The 21694-nt window shown below is 38.0% G+C and overlaps 1 protein-coding gene across 2 annotated transcripts; it reads left to right on the forward strand.

Moving 5' to 3' along the window:
* Positions 1 to 2716: 2716 nt before the first annotated feature.
* LACTB (lactamase beta) lies at positions 2717 to 19117 on the forward strand. Of its 2 annotated transcripts, XM_036275454.1 has the most exons (6): positions 2717 to 3096; positions 3566 to 3632; positions 5751 to 5941; positions 6216 to 6567; positions 8318 to 8483; positions 18336 to 19117. In XM_036275454.1, the coding sequence occupies exons 1-6, from the start codon at positions 2734 to 2736 to the stop codon at positions 18865 to 18867; spliced, it is 1671 nt and encodes a 556-aa protein (XP_036131347.1). In that variant the 5' UTR covers positions 2717 to 2733; the 3' UTR covers positions 18868 to 19117. The 2 variants fall into 2 exon arrangements, with proteins under 2 accessions (XP_036131347.1, XP_036131354.1); XM_036275461.1 differs by lacking the exon at positions 18336 to 19117 and having other exon boundaries at positions 2730 to 3096; positions 8322 to 8628.
* Positions 19118 to 21694: the final 2577 nt, after the last annotated feature.

Below are 21694 nucleotides of genomic sequence, written 5' to 3' on the forward strand. Positions count from 1 at the left end.
TTTTGTTTTTTTGGCAATTATGAATAAAGCTTCTATAAACATTCATGTGCAGGTTTTTGTGTGGACATAAGATTTCAACTCCTTTGAGCAAATAAATACCAAGGAACATGATTGCCAGATCAATGGTAAGAGCATACTTAGTTATATAAGAAATTACTAAACTATCTTCCAAAGTGGCTGTACCATTTTGCATTTCTACTGGCAAAGGATGAGAGTTTCTGTTGCTCCATATCCTCACCAGCATTTGTTGTTGTTAATATTCTGGATTTCAACTTTTCTAATAGGTGTATAGTGGTATCTCATTGTTGTTTTATAAAAACATTTTGCTTTCTATCAACCCATCTTTTTCTTAGCCAGGAAATAACCTCTTTTTTCTTATTCCACTTTTCCTGTAGATTCTTCTACTGCTTTCCTTTGTCTAAGGTGACTTCACTTTTTTATTATTTATTTTGTTGCCAGTCTTTCTTAGAAATATTTTCCTTTATATGTTTTGAAAATTTAGTTTGAAGATTTCAGTAGAAAATTGTTTTCCTTCTTTTTCTTTCTCTGTCTTCTCACTCTTCTTTCTGTTTAGTGATTTACTTTTCTTCTATCTGGTTTTTGTGGCTCCCAGTCCAGAGCCAGCTAGAATATCGGAGCTCTCGGCTCCTGCCTCATGGTGCTAGTAAATCCCGCCAAAATGTCTGCTACCTGCTTGGTCATGTTGCCTCCAAGTCACTCGGCATGCATGGAGAACATTTATTCTCTGTTACCTTCTCAGAAGCCATACTTTGAGTAGCCTCTACCTGCTTCTACCTGGTGGGAGTCCATCCAGACCTTAGCTTTTGCTCACTATGTCTCTGTGTTCCTGTTCCACTTCTGATTCAAGGAGAGGTACAGAAGAATACATAAAATATCTATGTACAGTCTTTAAAAGAATGATAAAGTCAGCACTTATTGTAATCACCACTGGCTGTCTTTTACATTTTTCTCTCTCTCTCTTTTTTTTTTTTGATCCACACCCGAGGACATTTTTGCACTTATCTTCAGATAGAGCGGGAGGGAGAGAGGGAGAAAGAGAGAGAGAAACATCGATGTGAGAGAGACACATTGAGTGGTTGCCACAGGGCTGGGGACAAACTGCAACCAAGGTACATGCCTTTAGCGGGAACCTGGGACTGTCTGGTCCGCGGGCCGACGCTCTAACCGCTGAGCCAAACTGGCCAGTGTTCTCTTTATATTCTTCTCTCTCATTGTTATGTGCTTGGAGTAGTGGGGCCCCTATGATAGAAACTTCCAATACCATCTTGACAGAATGCACCTGTCCACTCTACCTGCAGGTGGTGCTCCAGAGACGTCTGTGAATTCTGTTGCCAAATCCTCTGGGTCCTAAGATACCCTGATCTTTGGGGGTTGTGGGCTTTGTGAGCAGCTCCAGCTCCTTGTAATCATTTAGCCCCAGTATGTTCTGACTAGATGTGGTTACCATTATTGCCTTTTTCTCCAGTAAACAATTATCAGTTCAAGATGTTTATAGCTTTTTCTCCTGACTACACCTTGTCAATTCAACTTTATATATGAACTTTATATATGTTCCACCTGCAAGAAAAGACAGGCTCGTTTTATATATTGGGTATACTGCCCCAGTATCTAAGGCCAACAAACTGTCAAAAATCTTTCAGAAATGTGCGTGTGTTGCTTGGCTGGTGTGGCTCAGTGGATTGAGCATTGTCCAATGGATCAAGAGGTCCGTCCATTCCCAGTCAGGGCACATGCAGAGTTTGCGGCCTCAATCCCCAGTAGGGAGTGTGTAAGAAAGAGGTAGCCGATTGATGTATCTCTCTCACATCAATGTTTCTCTCTCTTCCTAAAAAATCAATAAAACATGTTTTAAAAGACGTGTGTGTGTGTGTGTGTGTCCCAAAGTGTAAAGAGAAAATTATAAAATTGGAGTGGACATTTATTATCTTCAAAACTAACATTATGTCATTAATTGTTCAAATAGGATTATACACGTTCTACATTTTGTAGCAATTTGAAGTTTCATTTCTCATTTCACAAGACTGATCATCTACAGATGCCAGAAATCATAGCTAACTGTAAATTATGAGTTACTTTTGGATTAGTATTTTTCAAGTGCAAACATTTTTAAACCTTTCTTTACAACAAAAAATTTAATGTAAGGCCTGGATATAACTTAATATGTTTGATGTGGTGTGGAGCTAGACCTCAGGAAATAGGAGATTTTTACAAGAGCCTTATGAGCTGAAATGAGACATAATAAATGGAGCCGGCAAGAGAGAGAAAAGAGGGTTCCAAGGGAAAAGGAGATGCCCAGCGCCGTTCCGGCTGAGGATCCAGGGAGCGTCCAGTCTCCTAAGGAACCAGATTAGTCATTAGCTCAGTGAAACAGTGTTAGGTGTTATTGAGGAGGGGGGCGCACTGGCGGTCAAGGTGTGGCGAGAACCCCCAAGGGAACAGAGACTCGGAAGGCTTCTCGGAGGAGGTGACCCTGATCTGAGGGGGGAAGGGTTGGGGCAGGGACCGAGATGAAACATTAGGAGACCAGGCCCGGGGAAAGGGAAAGGAGGAAGGCTCGATGCGATCGGCGCGCGGGCCATCGGGCGTCGACTGCTAGGGCCTGCGCGCGGTCCCCGCCCTCCACTCCCGGCCCTCCCTTCCACCGGTTCCCCAGCGCCCCTGCCGCCCGCCCGCCAGAGCCGACTCCGAGGCTGCCGGGTCGCCAAAGCCGCCATGTACCGGCTCCCGTCAGCCGTGACGGCCCGGGCCGCGACCCCGGGGCGCTGGGGCTGGGGCTGCGGGCGGCGCGGAGCCCACCATCGCGCCGGGCTGCCGCGGCTCGGCGCCGGCTGGGCCGGGGGCCTGGGGCTGGGGCTGGGGCTGGCTCTCGGAGCGAAGCTGGCGGGCGGGCTGAGGGGCGCCGCCCCCGCGCCGCCCCCCGCCGCCCCCGACCCCGAGGCGTCGCCTCAGGCGGAGCAGCCGCCGCCGCCGGAGCAGCCCCTCGCCCCGTGGTCCCCGCAGACCCCGACGTCGCCCACCTCCAGGCGCTACGCCAGAGCCATTGACAACAGCCGTGACCTGCTGCACAGGATCAAGGTACCGCGGCGAGGGGCGCAGGCGGTCGGGAACCGCGCCCCAACCCCGGCGTCCTCCCGGACTGGGCCCCTCGGTCATCCCCCCGGGCCGAGCGGACCCCAGCCTGGGCGATGGGATGCCCACGGCCAGCCTCCAAGAAGGACTTCCCGTTTTCCGACCGCCAGGCCACGGTCAGACGCTCTTGGGGGGTTGCCCAAATCGGGGAGGAGGTCACCGCCCGCTTTGGGAACCGCCCCTTCCCATTCTGGGTGCCAACCCGGCACACCCCTCGCGGGTAGCGCCCGGCCGAGCCGAGGGGGCGGGGCCCAGAGGCAGGGGCGTGTGGGGCGGGGCCCAGAGGCAGGGGCGTGTGGGGCGGGGCCCAGAGGCGGGGGCGTGTGGGGCGGGGCCTGGGGCCCGGCGACTGCGCGGAGCACCGCGAGGTGCCTCCGCCGGCTCTGAGCCGCCTGCTCTTCCCCCTCGCTCTCAGGATGAGGTGGGCGCGCCCGGCATCGTGGTCGGAGTCTCTGTGGATGGAAAAGAAATCTGGTCAGAAGGTAGGCTCAGAAAAGTACTATTTAGTAGCTTGTTTTGTGCCATTTGCTGAATGAAATGTTGATGTTTTACTTCTTGGAGTGAATCTCAAGCTATGCTGTTCACTTTACATAAAACTATCCATGTTGTAGAGAAAATGTGTCTAACAAACTAAAGTATCGAGTTTTCTACCCATAAGATTTACCAATGGATAAGTTGGAGTCTTAAAAATGGCTTGTTTTGCCCTGGCCGGTTTGGCTCAGCGGTTAGAGCACCGGCCCCCGGACCAGAGTCCCGGTTGGGTTCCCGGTCCGGGCACGTACCTCGGTTGCAGTTTATCCCCGGCCCGGTTGGGGTCGTGTGGATGGCAGCCACTCATGTGTCTCTCTCACATCGATGTTTCTCTCTCTCTCTCTGCCTCCCTCTCTCCTTCCCATGCAAAAGTGTCCTCTGGTGAGGATAAAAAAAAAAAAATGGCTTGTTTCACCCTGGCCAGGTGGATCAGTTGGTGCGTCATCCCGTACCCCAAAAGTTGTGGGTCAAGGCACATACCTAGGTTTCAGGTTCGATCCCTGTTCCGGGCTCCTATGGGAGGCAACCAATGATGTTTCGCTCTCACATTGATTTCCTCTCTCTAAAACCAATAAAAAAATAAGTTAAATAAATAATTGGTTATGCCCAGCTGGTGTGGCTCAGGGGTTGAGCATCGACCCATGCACCAAGAGGTAGTGGGTTGGATCCCCGGTCAGGGCACAAGCCCAGGTTGTGGGCCTGTTCCCCAGTGGGGGTCATACAGGAGGCGGCCAGTCAATGTTCTCTCTCGTCCATGTTTCTATCTCTCCCTCTCCCTTCCTCTCTCTCTAAAAATCAATAAAGAAAAAAATTTTTAATAATAATTAGTTATAGAATCGTAACTAATATAAAAATGGCTTGTTTCTATAAGGACTGTGTTTGTTGTTCTGAAAGTTGTGTATAGAACAGTCTGTTAACTGCATATTTGTAGATAATCTTATGAGTAGATAAAACATCAGAATTTTGTTTTTCTTTTTTAATTCATCAACAATTTGTTGAGTCACACGCTTCCTGTCCTTAACCAGTTTATGCTCTACTTTATTACTTTCTTTGAGTAGGCAGAAGTGGCAGCTATTTTTTTAAACAAAAACCTAGAAGTTTTGGGAGAGAGATTTCTAATACTGTTATCAAATCATATTTTATATCTTGATTTTTTTTCTTCATTCCACACAAATTGGTCCACCTGGTCGTCCTAGGTTTTGAGGAACTATACTTCTGGAAAATGTTTTAGAAATTTAAAGTACTGTAGTACTTATTTACTCTTACTATGGAAGCAGTGGGGAATTGAATTTAAAGAAAAACAATTCTTCCCCCAGTATAAGTATAGCCTAATCAATATACCTAATTTATGAAAATATTATAACCAAAATTATATAAATGTCAGCTTTATCGGTGAGGACTTTATGCAAATATTTTGCATAATCCCATTACAGTTTAAAAACAATCATTGTCCGCCTTTTCTTTCTTTTCAGATCTTAGTTCTTTATATCTCTTAGAATTCCACTTTCAGTCTGTCCAGAGGATGAAATAAAGCTTAAAAATTTTTCTAGAAAGAGCTTTAAATTGCTAGTACATTGTTTTTCTTCTGGTTGCAGCTGAATTGCATTGATAGTTAGCTAGATTGGATTTGCAGGATCTCTTTTCACTTTTTTTTATTGGATGGCTATTTTAGGAATTCAGTGGAAACTCAAAAATCAAGAATAAATATAATCTGAAGAAGAACAATGATATTTTCTTTAAAGAATGTGGAGTCATTTATTTAAAATGTGGAATAACCAAATTGTTTAGATAAATTAAGAAAAACTAGTATTTGAATCACATGGAAAATTACTATTGTGCACAAGGTACAATTCTGTTTAATTATAAGTTTAAATTGTTAGACTTACTTTTGTTGGTATTAAGACGCTCACTCATCCCTTACATGTTAAATTTCATTAGCTTATACAAGTGGAATATCTTCCCCTTAGGTGAATAGACAGGATAGTTTAAGATAGTATTATTTCAGTGTTTCAAGACTCCTTTGACCATAATGGTTATTAAAGGTGACTTTTTGCTTTTTTTCCCCAAAGGTTTAGGTTATGCCGATGTTGAGAACCGTGTACTATGCAAACCAGAGACAGTTATGAGAATTGCCAGTATCAGCAAAAGCCTTACCATGGTTGCTCTTGCCAAATTATGGGAAGCAGGAAAACTGGATCTTGATATTCCAGTACAATATTATGTTCCTGAATTCCCAGAAAAAGAATATGAAGGTGAAAAGGTAATGAAACTCACAGTTCATTTTATAAATGGCACATTTAATGGTTTAAAAGGCTGCATAGGATTCTTTGGTTTGTTTTTAATTATTGTTAATACTTTTTAACCCAGTTGATAATCGAGTGGGTATTTTCTGAAACTTGAAGTGAAAGATTTGTATGTTACATATTTTCCAACAGCAATTTAAAATGGAAAATACAACTGAGGCATTATTCTGAGGCTACTAACTTTTTATTATAGTTTAATAATGTACTTAATTTTCATGTTTTTACAATTAGGTTTCTGTCACAACAAGATTATTGATTTCCCATTTAAGTGGAATTCGTCATTATGAAAAGGACATGAAAAAGGTGAAAGAAGAGAAGGCTTATAAAGCCTTGAAGATGATGAAAGAGATGATGGAAACCGACCAAGAAAAAGAATTAAAAGAAAAAGGAGGAAAAAGTAATGAAAAGAGTGACTTTGCTAAAGCTAAAATAGAGCAGGATAATGAAGCAAAAGGCCGAAATTCCAAACCTGTCAAGAAAAAAAATGATTTTGAACAAGGAGAATTATATTTGAAAGAAAAGTTTGAAAATTCAATTGAATCCCTAAAATTATTTAAAAATGATCCTTTGTTCTTTAAACCTGGTGAGTGTTAATTATTTCTCTTAACAAACTCATCATTATTGAAATGTTAATTTTCAGATAATCCAAAATACCATCCTGAGTACTTTCGATGTGGTAGATGATTGTGGCAAGGATTTTGTTGTCAGTCCAGTACTTGCCTTTTGTCTGCATTTCTTTTTTTTTTTTTTTTTTAAATCCTCATCCGAGGACATTTTTCCATTTTTTGTACAGACAGAGAGGGAGGGAGAGAGAGGAAGAGAGAGAGAGGAAAACATCGATGCGAAAGGGACACATCAAGTGGCTGCCACCCGCACGACCAACCAGGGCCGGGGACAAACTGCAACCGAGGTACATGCCCTTAGCGGGAACCGAACCCGGGCCTCTCTGGACCACAGGTGGACGCTCTAACCGCTGAGCCAAACCGGGCCAGGGCTTGTCTGCATTTCTTAACAGTAGTTAAGATCTTAACCCATAGTCCCTCCCTATCATCCAGGCAGCTACTTGTTTAGATTTAGCCTCATGGAGGCTACCCAGTCATTTAGTGGATTCTCAATATCAAGATATTTGTGGAAAAAATGTTGGAATTATAGTTCTCCAAACAAAATCTGGACTAAAGTGGATGTGATAAAGTATTGCTAATATTTTAGTATTTAGTTAGAATTTAAATTGCTCAATTTATTTTATGCCTTCATTCCTTAAAGAAATTAGTGTTCAACTTATTCATTTCCAAAAAAACTAACATATAAAAATAGCTGTCATTGTTTTTGTGTTGTTGTTTTTTTAATCCTCACCCGAGGACATTTTTCCATTTTTTGTTCAGATAGAGTGGGAGGGAGAGAGAGGGAGAGAGAGAGAGAAACATTGACGTGAAAGGGACACATCGAGTGGCTGCCACCCAGGGCCACCTGCATGACCAACCAGAGCCAGGGACAAACTGCAACCAAGGTACATGCCCCCTTAGCGGGAACCGAACCTGGGTCTCTGGACCAGAAGCCGACACTCTAACCGCTGAGCCAAACCAGCCAGGGCGTTTCTGTGTATTTTTTTTGTATGATGCCTACTGAAACCACTTTATATGTTTAAACTTACCATAGGCTTACTTTCTTTTATTCCATTTTCATATTGAAAGATGTTTTTACCATGAGTAGATATTAAATAGGTATAATTAATAATGGCAAAGAAATATAATTATGGATTTTGTCTTTAAAAATAAGGCTCTCACCTATTTTTAGTACAGATGATACAATCTGCATATCCAGAATCCAAAATGAGATAAAGGTATATATTAGAAACAATACATATATTTGAATATGTACATTTTAATATGTATTTGAAACAAGGTTCTTTAATAAAACATCTATATATGTTTTATTAAAATAACTTGTATAACAACTTATGCCTTCTTAAACAATGGGGAATAGGTATATTAAGAACAAGACAGTTGAATCAAGAATCCAAATTTGCTTTTCTTTTTCTTCGTATTTTGTTGCCAGTTTATAGGATTTTTGTTTATTTCATTCACATAGAACGGAGTGATTCATATGAAAATTAAAATGTATGGATCATTTTATTCTTGTGTTAGGGACATGGAATAAGCAGGACTATTACAAAGCTGACTAAATTTAATATATTATCCATGATGTTTTATAAATGCTGAAGTAAAATATTCCAGTTTTAAGGTATATGCCAGTTTTCAGTGGAAAAATATTTTACATGTTTTTAAATAATAATGAACCTTTTTTTTTTTTTCTCCTTGCAATGATGTCTTAAGGTAGTCAGTTTTTGTATTCAACTTTTGGCTATACCCTACTGGCAGCCATAGTTGAAAGAGCTTCAGGATATAAATATTTGGACTATATGCAGAAAATATTCCATGACTTGGATATGCTGACAACTGTGCAGGAAGAAAATGAACCAGTGATTTACAATAGAGCAAGGTAAATGAACACCTTTTTGTGTGTCTAGCTATATCACAGCTTAATACTATGTTACCTGTTAAAACTCAAATTTTATCTCCTTTCCAAAATCAACTTGCCACATTTTGGAAGCTTTTCTACATGTCTGTTTTTCCATTTATAAAGTATTTGTAAAATATTCCTAAGATCTTCAGATGAAAGGTAGCAATAATAATTTAAGCTCATGAACAATTAAACCAAATTGCACCATCATTGATGCAATGATAATTTGCTCTTCAATCATTTCTTTTTCTTAAATGTTTTTTAACTAATGCTTTTTTTGTTTACAATTATTAACAATTATTATTGTAAATTGTCTTAGCTTTTATTTTGAAATTTTATAGTTACAGAAAAGCTATAAGAATAACTTACTTTTTTAAAGTTATAAGAATAAGTTATAAATATAAAGAATTTCCATATACTCTTCACCCAGATTCTGCAAATGTTATCATTTTACCACATTTGCTTTATCTGTTTTTGGTTTTCTTTTCCTGAACTATTTGGAAATAAGTTGCAGACAGGCTATTCCTTTACCAATAAATACTTAAATGTATATTTTCAAAAAACAAGGACATTCAGAAAATTAACATTGATTGACACAATGCTTTTATCAAATCTACAGACCTTATTCAAATTTTGCCATTTGTCTCAGTGATGTGAATTTGTCCCATTATTGATGATGGTAATTGTAATTGCTTTGTTGAGGTGGTACCTGCCAGGTTTCTTCACTGTAAAAGTTTGAAAGTCATTTCATTGAAATATAGCAAATGAAAAATGTATCACAATTTTTAGTAGTAATCTGTAAAAGGGGCAATGAGAGAAAATTTTGAAGCTAATGACTTTTCCATTTTACTCTAATTATTTGATTTTTTAGAAAGGTAACATTTAAACAACCATTGCCTATTTCCATTAGTACATACTTTAAATAGCTTAACAGTACTTGAAATAGATGAAATGGTGGTATTTTTCAGCTTTATCTTCCTATCTCCACACTAGTTTTGTTTATTCTGTTGTATTTTGTTAAATTACCATTTTAAAGTTACCCCTTATTTAAAGGAATTAAATGTGCATTGCTAGTCAGCCTGAAAGAGATTTTTTTTTTAATCTAAAAGAAATTGGGTTAGCAGCAAGCAATGAATTTCAATTTTTTAAATGGCCTGTAGTTCTCAACCAGTTTAGACTCTTAGTGTATTTTGTTTTTTTGTCCAACATTATATTTTACTGAGATGCATAAGAAAAATTGACAAATGCCATAGGTTGAATCTAAAAAAAGATTTCCTAATAAAGATGGCACAGATGCATGACCTTATTTTGATTTAGATCTAGGAGTTTGATAATGAATGCCTAGATTTATATATAAGGGAGAGAAGAGTATGTATCATTGGGCCTCTTTTCTAAACTGGAAATTAAGGCTCTATGAATATACAGACTTCAGGCTATGATTCATTTGCTGTTTTCTTAATGAGTGATTAATTCATGACCTGTATAAAAATCAAACTGTGGCATACGATGAAAAGTTAATGTTATTTTATCCCCCATTCTTTGAAAAAAGGCAGTGGATTTCCGTTTATATTATAAAAGGTTCCTACCTGCTGTGGTTTTTCTCTTCAGATTTTGGTAGTACCCAGTGGTGCTAAAGGGATACTTGATTTATTCTAGTTAGATTAAATGGGCTGCTGAAATAAAATAGGATAGAAAGATTGTTACCTAGGAAAATGTTCCTATTTTAATTGATACATTGTCTACTTGGGCCTATAAAAGTCAACTCTAATTCTTTTTTTTTTTTTTTTAATCCTAACTGGAGGACACATTTGACTGATTTTAGATAGAGGGGAAGGAGAGAGAGAGAGAGAAAGAGAAAGAAAAAGAAAGAGAGGAACATCGATTGGTTGCCTCCCCTACTCACCCCTACCAGGAATTGAACCCACAACCTTTCAGAGCACAGGATGGTGCTTCAGCCAACTGAACTACACTGACCAGGGCTTGCTTGCTTTTTTTGGTAATAATTATTTGAAAATAGCTTGAAGTGACCTTTTATTTGGAGAGCTCAGGGAGTAAAAGGAATCATTTCAACATAGTATTTTTAAAAAAAAAAAAACTCTTAAAGTAAACTTAGTAAATGCATATTGCTATTCATTTGTTTTATGGTACCATTTTCCAGGAAATAAAATTTCCAGCAAAAGTTTCTAGCTTTGTTATTTAGTCTACCGATTCCTTGGTCATAATCAGAAAGTAAATATGTTTATGCTATTCTGATCAAATCTTTTTAGTCCTTTTAGTAGATCTCTGTGTTTACATTTGTGTGTTTAAAATAGTGCTTCCTTGTGTCTGACATCTGTTAGGTATTTCCCCAGAATCCCACCCCAAAACACTACTTACACCAGAATTTTAGCCACAGCCCACACTTAGCTGTAAAGAATGCAGAGAAATTAGATTTCTCTGGGTACATTGCTTTCCTGAATAAAACTGTTTATTTATTTGTTTTTTAATGGAAGAATAGGAATATCGATTCTGTTTATGCAAGTAGATATATTGACTCTGTGTAACAAGTATATTCTCTATAGGCAAATAAACTAACCCTTTAAACAAATACCTACAAGGAAGTGGAGTGAATGTTCTTGCCACTGAAAGACACTCAGTTTGTTGTTATGAGAATCCTTAGTCAATGCATTAGCTTATTATTAGACTTCATTATATTTTCTATGTGTTTGGCACAATACTTGCAACAAAATCTCTTTTGTAATCGGACGGGACCAAAACCAAATAAAATGAATGTTTTATGAAGTGCTTGCTCTATTTTGACAGTATAGATATGGCCTTTACCTTCTGTTATTACCTTTTTAATTATTATTTATTATCTTTATTTTCTAGATTATCTTCTAAAATTAAGTCTTGTTTCTTATGCCTTTAGTTGACAGACTATAGTAATAGATTCAATCCACATGTTAATACGGAGTGTTAAAGAGGGATTGGTTTTTATAATATGCATTTTAAGTTCTGTGGGATTTTTAACTTCTCATAACAAAGTAGTACATAATAGTTTCTAAAGGCATTTAAAAAGCATTTTAAAAATAAAAGTATTTTTAATTTCTAAGTTTGTAGGTGTAGATTTCTGTGGTAAATGTTCTTATGCAGAATCTAGAGATTCTTAAATAGAAAGAGGCTGCTTGTCATCTGGCATCATTCCATCAGTTACTCAGTTACAAAGATGTCCCAGTAATGTACTAAAGAACTTGTGTCTATATCCTGTTCTTTTTAGAGCAGAAATTCCTTAAGAATTTGAAATAAAGTTATTTTTCAGTTGAACACATTTTTTATTAAAAGCTATTAATTTGTCCTCTGTGGAAAGGAATCAAGGTATTAAAGTCTAGAATTCTCCATCGTTTTGTATTTTAAAGGAGAAATGACTGAGGAGTTCTAATTTCCAGCCTTTATATAAGTGGTTTGAAATGCTTACACAAAGCTGATTATTAGCCAAAATATACTGGTTGTTCTCTCCTAGTTTACAAACTTGGAGTTAACTCTAAAGAACTATGTTTCTCAATTAGAAAAATGTATTATTATTTGGCTTCTTTTAGACTTGATTGGCTTGAAATACCAAGTGTAATCAGTGTTTACACAGAAAGTAATTAGGACCTGAAATATGGGAGTAGCCATAGGAATGGAAGTAAGAAAGGGTAAGACACAAAGCAGAGATTGACTATAGGATTTAGAATCTTACTGGATATAAGAGTTGAAGACAAAGAGAGTCAACCAAGATTTTAATGGAGAGGAAAAATATGAGATTTGAAAGAGATTAATTTAGTTTTAATCATGTTCATTTTGAGACATGAGAAGACCACATATCAAGTCATTGGTTCTCAAGAGAGCATATTAAGATTCTCTGTAGACTTTTTTTTTTTAATCCTCACCCGAGGATATCTTTCTTCCATTTATCTTCAGATAGAGTAGGAGGTAGAGAAACATCAGTGTGAGAGAGAGACACGGACCGGTTGCCTCCCGCCCGACCCTGACCAGAGTCGGGGACCAAACTGCAACCGAGGCACATGCCCTTGACCAGAATCAAATGCAAGAATCTTCTGTCCACGGGCTGATGCTCCAACCACTAAGCCAAACCGGCCAGGGCTGTAGACTTTTTTAAATCTTCAAAGCACATACCTATGGTCATCCCTACCTCACCCAATATTATGACTTGGGCTTTTAGGGAACATATAAGAATCTTGAAGGAAGAAAGAGAAGTTACTTTTCAAACCATGCCCCCAGTCCCTTCAAAGCTAAGAATTTTGAAGGGAGCATATAATTTTGGGAGGTAGGAGGTCCAGAGATGATTCTGATAACTTTCCTGCCCTTCTCCAAAACCAAATTTGAGAATTATTAATGCTAATAGAAAATTCTGTTGTAAATTTAGAAAAGGGGTTGTGGTACAGGTGCAGATTTATAGTTACCTCTGGAGAAGAAAAGACATGGGAAGTGATTGGAGGAGTATAGGGAATCATAGGATGAAGAAGTAGAAGAGAGAGCTCAGCAGAATTTCCTGAGGGGAGTGTCAGGGTGCTGGTTAATGGTGCTGCACGGGGCAAACAGGATGAGGACTCCACACAGGGAATTGGAAGATCTCTGACAACCCATAAAGAGAGCGGTTTGGTTGTGATGGAATGAACGGCAGCTAGATTTTAAGGAATTAAATGAATACAGAGAGTGAATGCATGGAAACAGCAGGCGTGGGTCGTTTTATGTAGTTTGGTAGTATATGAGGAGAGAGAAAGGACTGGTAACTGGAAGATGTAACAAGAATAAAAAGGTAAAAGTTGTTTTTTTCCTTAGGATCTAGTAAACTATAGCATTTTGTGAACTAAGGTGAAGGAGTCAAAGTTCCTAGCATGGTACAGAAAGTCCTTTGTGACCTGTCCCATGTCTACTCTAGTATCACCTCTTTTTCCGTTATCCCCTCAAGCTCTCTGCTTCAGCCAAACTGGACTACTTTTCTCCCCGTACTGGCCTCTGAGCAGCCATCTAGTGAGACTTCCTCTCACTAGTGCTCAGGATTTCTCATATCCAACTTAGCTAGTCATTCTGCAACCTGTTACTCAAAAGTGTGGTGCAAGGGCCAGCAATATCGGCATCACCTGGGAGCTTGTCAGACTTGCAGGATTTCAGGTCCCTCCCCTGACCCACTGAAGCAAAAGCTGCGTTTTAACAAAATCCCCAGGTGATTCATGTGGTGCTTTGAAATTTAAGAACTTTCCAACAAGACTGTTAACCCCCTGAGAGCAACCATAATATGTGGTTTTACTTGTGTCTCCAGTACCTTGCAAGGCATATTCATTAAAATAGTTTACTAACAAATTGGTGCTTTTATTTATTCAACATGTTTAATGAACACTTACTGGATGACAAGTACTATTCTTTTTTTTTAATCCTCACCCGAGGACATTTTTTCCATTTTTTGTTCAGATAGAGTGGGAGGGGGAGAGAGAGAGAGAAACATCGACGTGAAAGGGACACATCGAGTGGCTGCCACCCGCACGACCAGCCAGGGCCGGGGACAAACTGCAACCGAGGTACGCGCCCTTAGTGGGAACCGAACCCGGGTCTCTCCGGACCGTAGGCCGATGCTCTAACCACTGAGCCAAACCGGCCAGGGCGACAAGTACTATTCTTGATAGGGGAATCATCACTGCACAAGGTAGATAAGGTTCCTGCCCTTATGAAATTTATATTCTGTGGGAAGAGCCAGATAGACATGCAAATAATCTAAATAAGAAATTCAGATATTGAATTCAGATGAAGAAAATAAAACAAGGCAATGGGATATAGAGTAACAAGAAGAGGATGGGGGTGGGATTTATTTCAAATACATGGTTTTGAGGCCATGTTAGTAAAGCTGAGACATGAATAATAAGGAAAGCTAGACTGCTTTGTTGCAAATACAGAAATCTGGCATGAAAGAAACAAAGCACGGTAGTATGATGAGATCAAAGAGGTAAGCAGAGTATAAACCATTTTGGATATTGAGTTTCAATGCTGTTAGACGCACTGCCCCTTAATTTAACAAATATTTTATGTCTTAATATACTAAAATGAAAGGCAAAGACCATATACCTACACTCAATACTCTAGAATATAAAGAAGAAAAAAGAAGTAGAATTTATAATAAATAATAGATATTTCAGTATGTTAAAGTTTACTTATGACAACATTAGAAGACATAATAAAATCAGATGCAGCTTAATACAGAAAAGCATTATAAATGTGACAACTGTAAAAGCAAACCAACAGAGGTATATTGTATTCGTGCTTCAACTCATGCCCTTGGTGGCCAACTCTGGCTAAAGTTTTGCGCAAAATAAAACACAGTCTTCCTTCAATTTGTATAGTGGTTAAGTTGGTGGCCATGTTGGCTCTCGGTTCTTGAGTTCAGAAAAAAAAAAAAAAAGAATTAGGAGCCAAGAACTCCAGCACAAAGGAAAGTTTATTTAGCAAGCAAAGCAAAAGTATACTCAGTGAGAAGAATTGAGCAGACTGCTCAGAATGCTGCCTTGGTCTTTTAAAAAGAAAGTCACAAAGGCAGAAGAAGTGAGCCAACTGGGCTGCATGGACTCAGAAAACAAGTTACAGAGGCAGATGAAGGGTCCTTGGAAACAAGTTCAGGGGCTTAGCCCTGGACAAGGTGCCACCGCCTGCTACTTCCCTGGTTGTAAGTTACCTGTGATCCTTTAGAACAGTGGTTCTCAACCTTCCTAATGCCACAACCCTTTAATACAGTTCCTCATGTTGTGGTGACCCCCAACCATAAACTTATTTTTGTTGCTACTTCATAACTCTAATTTTGCTACTGTTATGTCTTAGGCGACCCCTGTGAAAGGGTTGTTTGACCCCCAAAGAGGTTGCAACCCATAGGTTGAGAACCGCTGCTTTAGCGTTTAGGAGAAAGAAAGCAAAGATACAGATATGCATCTGAGGGAAGAAGAGGGAAAGGCACGGCGTGCTCCAGGGAAAGCGTGCACTGGGGTCTTTTGTCTTAAGAGTTTTTATCTGTTCTCTAAAGGTAGGAATTTTAGGGGAGGTTTCAGGGAAGGATCTCAATAGAATATTCATCAGCCTTCCAGGTGTGTCCTTTCAGGGTCATGATCTCTACTGATTGGCCTGCACTAGGGTAGAGAGTCATTGTCATTGCATCTGCTCCCAATGCCAGCTATGGCATCACTTCCTCTGGTTTTGCTGCTTTTCTGGGCCTAGAGCTGAAACACAACTGAGGCCTAGATGTTATCTCTAGTTTGACCAAAACTCTGTCTCTGTATTCCTAAAATTTGCTTTTTTCCTAAGATTATTTGATGCTGATCAGAACCTTATTGTCCTGAAGGCTTAATGCTTAAGGGAGTGGTCATGCAAAGGAGGAGGAGGTAGGTGAGTCAGGATACTGAATGAGGTCAGTTTGAATCATCTATCTGTCTCAGTTTCCCCATTCCACTTGCCAGGGAATTTTTCTAGCTTTTTATTATCCCACTCATTAAAGAAAAGATTTTTTTATGTACATGAATATCTGGTGTGATAGTTGAAGGTCTTGCTGCATATGGGAGAATGGACTGTTGTGGGGGACTTTTCCATACATCACAGAACACTTAGGAACCTTGGGCCCCTAGCTACTAAAAGTCAGTAAGAGCCCTCTAATAATTGTGACAACTGCAAAAGAAATGCCTCCACAATTTTTGTACATGGGGTTGGTACTGCCTAGGCCATGACAAGAAATTTGGGTTTTATTATCATTTCAGTGGTAACAATTGCAGGGTTTCAGGTGGGTGGGGGAAGGAGGAGACACAATCTCTGGCTTCTGCATGGAGAATGAACTACAAGGAGATAAATAGTCTCGGAAGTGTAACTGGTGGAGCAAAGTTGTAGAGGCAAAGATGTAGGTTGTGGAATTAGTCATTAAAAACAAGAAAATTTCTTAAGTGACTAGATAGAAGGAAAAAAACAATGGATGATTATGTAAATACCTTTTGAGATAAAGATAGGATTTCCTATCTCAGTTTGCATGGCCTCAATCTTCTTAGTAAAATACGTAAAAGATCTAGTTATCTGCTGATTGGGCCTGAGGTAGAGTAGAGGGCTGAAAGTGGAAGAGATACCAGGGAATAACCAGGAAAAGAATGAAAATATTTGGTAACAGCAGTGAAGACCCTTAGCAAGAGTATGAATTTATATCAGTCACCTTTGTTATATGAATTTCTACAGCCTTTCTTTGCAGATAATGAAACCAAGGAAAGGGGTACCTGTATGTATTCAGGATTGGTCAGAAAAGTGAGGAACATAAAGGTGCTAGTGAGATGACAGCTAAAGTAGTCGAAATGGCTGATGATTTAGTTCAGGCTAGAACAGAAAAGCAAGTGAAATCAGTAGGCACTAAAAGACCTGGGGAAACTGTGCAACATCAAGGAGAATAGATGGAATGTCAGAGTGAGGGCAGAGAGCAGTTTCAGTTGGAGAGCTGGAAGAATCAGAAGTCATAGGAAGAAGTTTTTTAGTTTGAGACCTTAGAGATAAAACAGTTTAAAGTGATGGTGAGATTCAGGTGTGATAGTGCTCTGAACAAAGTAGAATGAAAATGAAGATCACTGGAGCTAAGACAGTCAGCAAACTAAAAACCTAAGAGCGTCATTTTATTATGAATTGTGAAAGAAAGGATTCTCCTGAGCCAAGTTTCATTTTTTGCTTATTTTGTGACTTCATTTTATTTGCCTATTATTGATGGTACAGTCTTCTCACATTAGAATTGAAACCTCATGAGGTCAGACACTGTTTCTTTTGTTTAACACTTTATCCCAGCATCCAAATGGTGCCTGGCACGGAGTGAGTACTCCATCAATAGTTGTTGAATGCATGAGTAAATAACAGCTATCATGTATTAAGTGTCTGCCAGAAATATGCAGAGTGCTATATACATATATTTCTAACTCTGCAAAATAGATTTTTTGTCCTCAATTTACAAGATAGGATACTGAAGCACAGAGGCAACATAGCATAGGCATGCCAGACTGCCTGGCTTTGAATCCATACTCTGCCACTTACGCTGTGTGAATGTGGATCTGTTATTTATATCCTCCATGTCTCAGTTTCCTCATCTATAAAATAAGGATTATAATAGTATCTATCTCCTAATATTTTTACAAGAATAAATTAGTTCATATTTATGTAGTTCTTAGAACAATGCTTGGCATATAGTAAGAACTTTATGTGTTTTTTAATCAAATAAAATAAGCATAGCTAGAAAGGGTGAGATTAGGGGTTCAAATTGAGGTTTGCTAACTCCAGCTTCTCCTAATACACCAAGAAAGTACCACATCACATCATTATATGTGGCATTTTTAGCCAAGAGACCTAATTTCCTTACAGATATTAACTTTATTTCTAAACATCTTGATATGTAAACTTTTACTTATAAAATTTACATGTGGCACATAATTCATTAAGTCTAAGGACTCTCTACCAAACCATAAGTGTTTCTGCATCTGACACAAATATATCATGTGTAATTTTAATCATTAAATGTTTGCAGTTTATTAAATGTTTGATACACTCAGCATGGGCAAGTCATACCAATAGATAAAACAACCCACTTTCGATGCTTTAATTTACAAGGTAATTAGACTAGCTTACACAGTTATTTGTGTTTCATTAAGATCTGAATCATAGTAAAAGTTAATGGTTAGTCCCTGAGAATGTATGATTACTACTTCGAAATGCAATCTGTCTCATGTACATTTTCCTATTTGTTTTCATGTGTAAAGTCAATAAACTATTAAATTTTTAATGACCATTCTTATTTTATTTTAGATTTTATGTTTACAATAAAAAGAGACGTCTTGTCAACACACCTTACGTGGATAACTCCTATAAATGGGCTGGTGGTGGATTTCTGTCTACAGTGGGTGACCTTCTGAAATTTGGGAATGCAATGCTGTATGGTTACCAAGTCGGGCTGTTTAAGAACTCAAATGAAAATCTTTTGCCTGGATATCTCAAACCAGAAACAATGGTTATGATTTGGACGCCAGTCCCTAACACAGAGATGTCATGGGATAAAGAGGGTAAATATGCAATGGCATGGGGTGTCGTGGAAAAGAAGCAAACATATGGTTCTTGTAGGAAGCAGCGGCACTATGCCTCACATACTGGAGGTGCAGTAGGTGCCAGTAGTGTCCTGCTGATCCTTCCTGAAGAACTGGATGCAGAATCTGTATATAACAAGGTTCCTCCAAGAGGAATAGTTGTTTCTATCATATGTAACATGCAGTCTGTTGGACTCAATAGCACTGCTTTAAAGATTGCTCTGGAATTTGATAAAGACAGATCAGACATACCTTAACATTACAGATACAAAATGAACTGGGTTGTGTTTTTTTTAAACATTAACTAAAGTTCCAAAATATATGAGGTTTTTAAGAATGAATTTGTAATATAGTAAGTATAATTGAATGCAGAAAATATGTACCTCTAATTGCTTAATTTTGTAATTGTCTTTTATTGTAGGGTTCTTTATACTCAGGGAAGTAATTATATTGTATTTACTTTTTGGAAAAACATTTTAACTCTTAAAATAAAATATTCTGATAAAAATATATACTTTTTGAATGTGTAATATAGAGAAAATCTCATTCAACAGGAACCTCCAAATATTGTTTTTTTCCCATTTTTTTTAATCTATCCCCTCACCACCTCCCCTTTGGTAACCATCAGCTTGTTTTCTATATTTATAGGCCTATTTTGTTTTGTTTATTCATTTGTTTTGGTTTTTTAGATTTCACATGTAAGTGAAATCAAATACTATTTATATTTCTCTGTGTGACTTATTTTTCTTAGCATAATACCATGTAGGTCCATCCATGTTGTTGCAAATGGCAAGATTTTGTTCTTTATTATTGCTGCATAATGTTCCATTGTGTGTATGTGCCACTTCCTTATCCCTTTATCTATTAGTGGACATCTAGGTTGCTCATATCTTGGGTATTGTAATTAATGCTGCAACGGACATAGGGGTGTATATGTATTTTTTAAGTAGTGTTTTTATTTTATTCGGATAAATACTCAGAAATGGATTGCTGGGTCATATGGCTGTATTTTTAATTTTTTGAAGAATCTCCATACAGTTTTCCATAGTAGGTGCACTAATTTACAATCCCACCAACAGTGTACAAGGGTTTCCTTTTCTCCTCATCCTCTTTATTTGATATTTTGATGATAGCCATTCTAACTGGTATGAGATAATATCTCATTGTGGTTTTGATTTGCATTTCCCTGATGATTAGTGATTCTGAGCATCTTTTCATATGTCTATGGGCCATCTGTATGTCCTCTTTGGAGAAATGTCTATTTGTTCCACTGCCTAATTTAATTGGATTATTTGAGGGTTTTGGCATTTAGTTGTATGAGTTCCTTATATATTTTGGAAATTAACCCCTTATTAGATGTATCATGTGTGAATTACCTTCTCCCATTCAGTAGGTTGTCTTTTCATTTTGTTGATGGTTTTCTTCACTGTGCAAAAACTTTTTAGTTTAATGTAGCCCCATTTGTTTATTTTTTTCTTTTGTTTACCTTTCACAAGGAGACATATCCAAAAAGGTATTGCTAAGACCAACGTCAAAGAGTTTATTGCCTATGTTTTCTTCTAGGAGTTTTATGGTTTCAGATCTTACATTTAAGTCTTTAATCCATTTTGAGTTTATTTTTGTATATGGTGTAAGAAAGTTGGTCCAACTTCATTTTTTTGTATTATTTGTCCAGTTTTTCCACCACCACTTATGAAGAGACTATCTTTACCCTCATTGTATATTGTTTCCTTTGTTGTAGATTAGTAGACCATATAAGTGAGGATTTATTTCTGGGCTCCCTGTTGTATTCCATTGAGCTATATATCTGTTTTTATGCCAGTACCATACTGTTTTGATTATTGTAGCTTTGTAGTATAGGTTAAAATCAGGGTGTATGATACCCACCCCCTCTTTATTCTTTCTCAAGGTTTCTTTGCCTATTCTGGATCTTTTTTGGTTTCTTATAAATTTTAGGATTAGTTGTTCTGGTTCTGAGAAGCATGCTGTAGATGTTTTAACAGGGATTACATTGAACCCTTATATATTGCTTTAGCTAGTAAGGACATTTTAGCAATATTAATCTTTCTAATCTGTAGGCATAGTATATCCTTTCATTTGTTTGTATCTTCAATTTCTTTCTTTAGTGTCTAATGGTTTTCAGAGTACAGGTCTTTCACCTCTTAGGTTAAATTTATTTCTAGTATTTTATGCTATTGATGCAATTATAAATGGGATTATTTTCTTAATTTCTCCTGATCTTTTGTTACTGATGTAGCGATGCAATAGATTTATGTATATTGATTATCTATCCTTCAACTTTACTGAATTTACTTATTAATTCTAATAGTTTTTTTGGTGGAGTCTTTTGGGTTTTCTGTACAAAGCATCATGTCATCTGCAAATAGTGTTTTACTTTCTCCTTTTCAATTTGGATACCTTTTATTTCTTTTTCTTGTCTGATTGCTGTGGCTAGGACTTTCTGATCTTAGAGGAGAAGCTTTCAGTTTTTCCCATTGAGTATAATTTTAGTTGTGGATTTATCATTTATAGCTTTTATTATGTTGAGGCATGTTTCTATACCCATTTTATTGAGTATTTTCATCATAAAGGGATGTTGTATCTTGTAAAATGTTTTTTTTTTTTGCATCTATTGATATTATCTTATAATTTTTATATTTTATTGTATTAATGTGGTGTATCACATTGATCAATTTGTGTATGTTGAACCATCCTTGTGCCCCTGGGTTGATTGTGATGTATTATTTTTTTCATATATTACTGAATCTGGTTTGCTGATAATTTTGTTGAATTTTTGCACCTATATTTATAAGAGATATTGGTCTGTAATTTCTTTTTGTGTGTGTTGTTCTTGCCAGGTTTTGGTATCAGGGTAATTCTGGCTTCATAGAATGAGTTAGGAAGTATTGTCTATTCAGTTGTTTTAAAGAGTTTGAGAAGCATAGGTATTAAATTTTCGTTAGTGAAGTTATCTATCTGGTCCTGGACTTTTACTTTTTGGGACAGTTTTAGGTTTCTGAATTTTCTTATGTTGATCAGTCTATTTAGATTTTCCAGTTCTTCATAATTCAGTCTAGGAAGGTT

Source organism: Molossus molossus, unplaced genomic scaffold, assembly GCF_014108415.1.
Source record: "Molossus molossus isolate mMolMol1 unplaced genomic scaffold, mMolMol1.p scaffold_m16_p_1, whole genome shotgun sequence".
NCBI classification, from domain to species: Eukaryota; Metazoa; Chordata; class Mammalia; order Chiroptera; family Molossidae; genus Molossus; species Molossus molossus.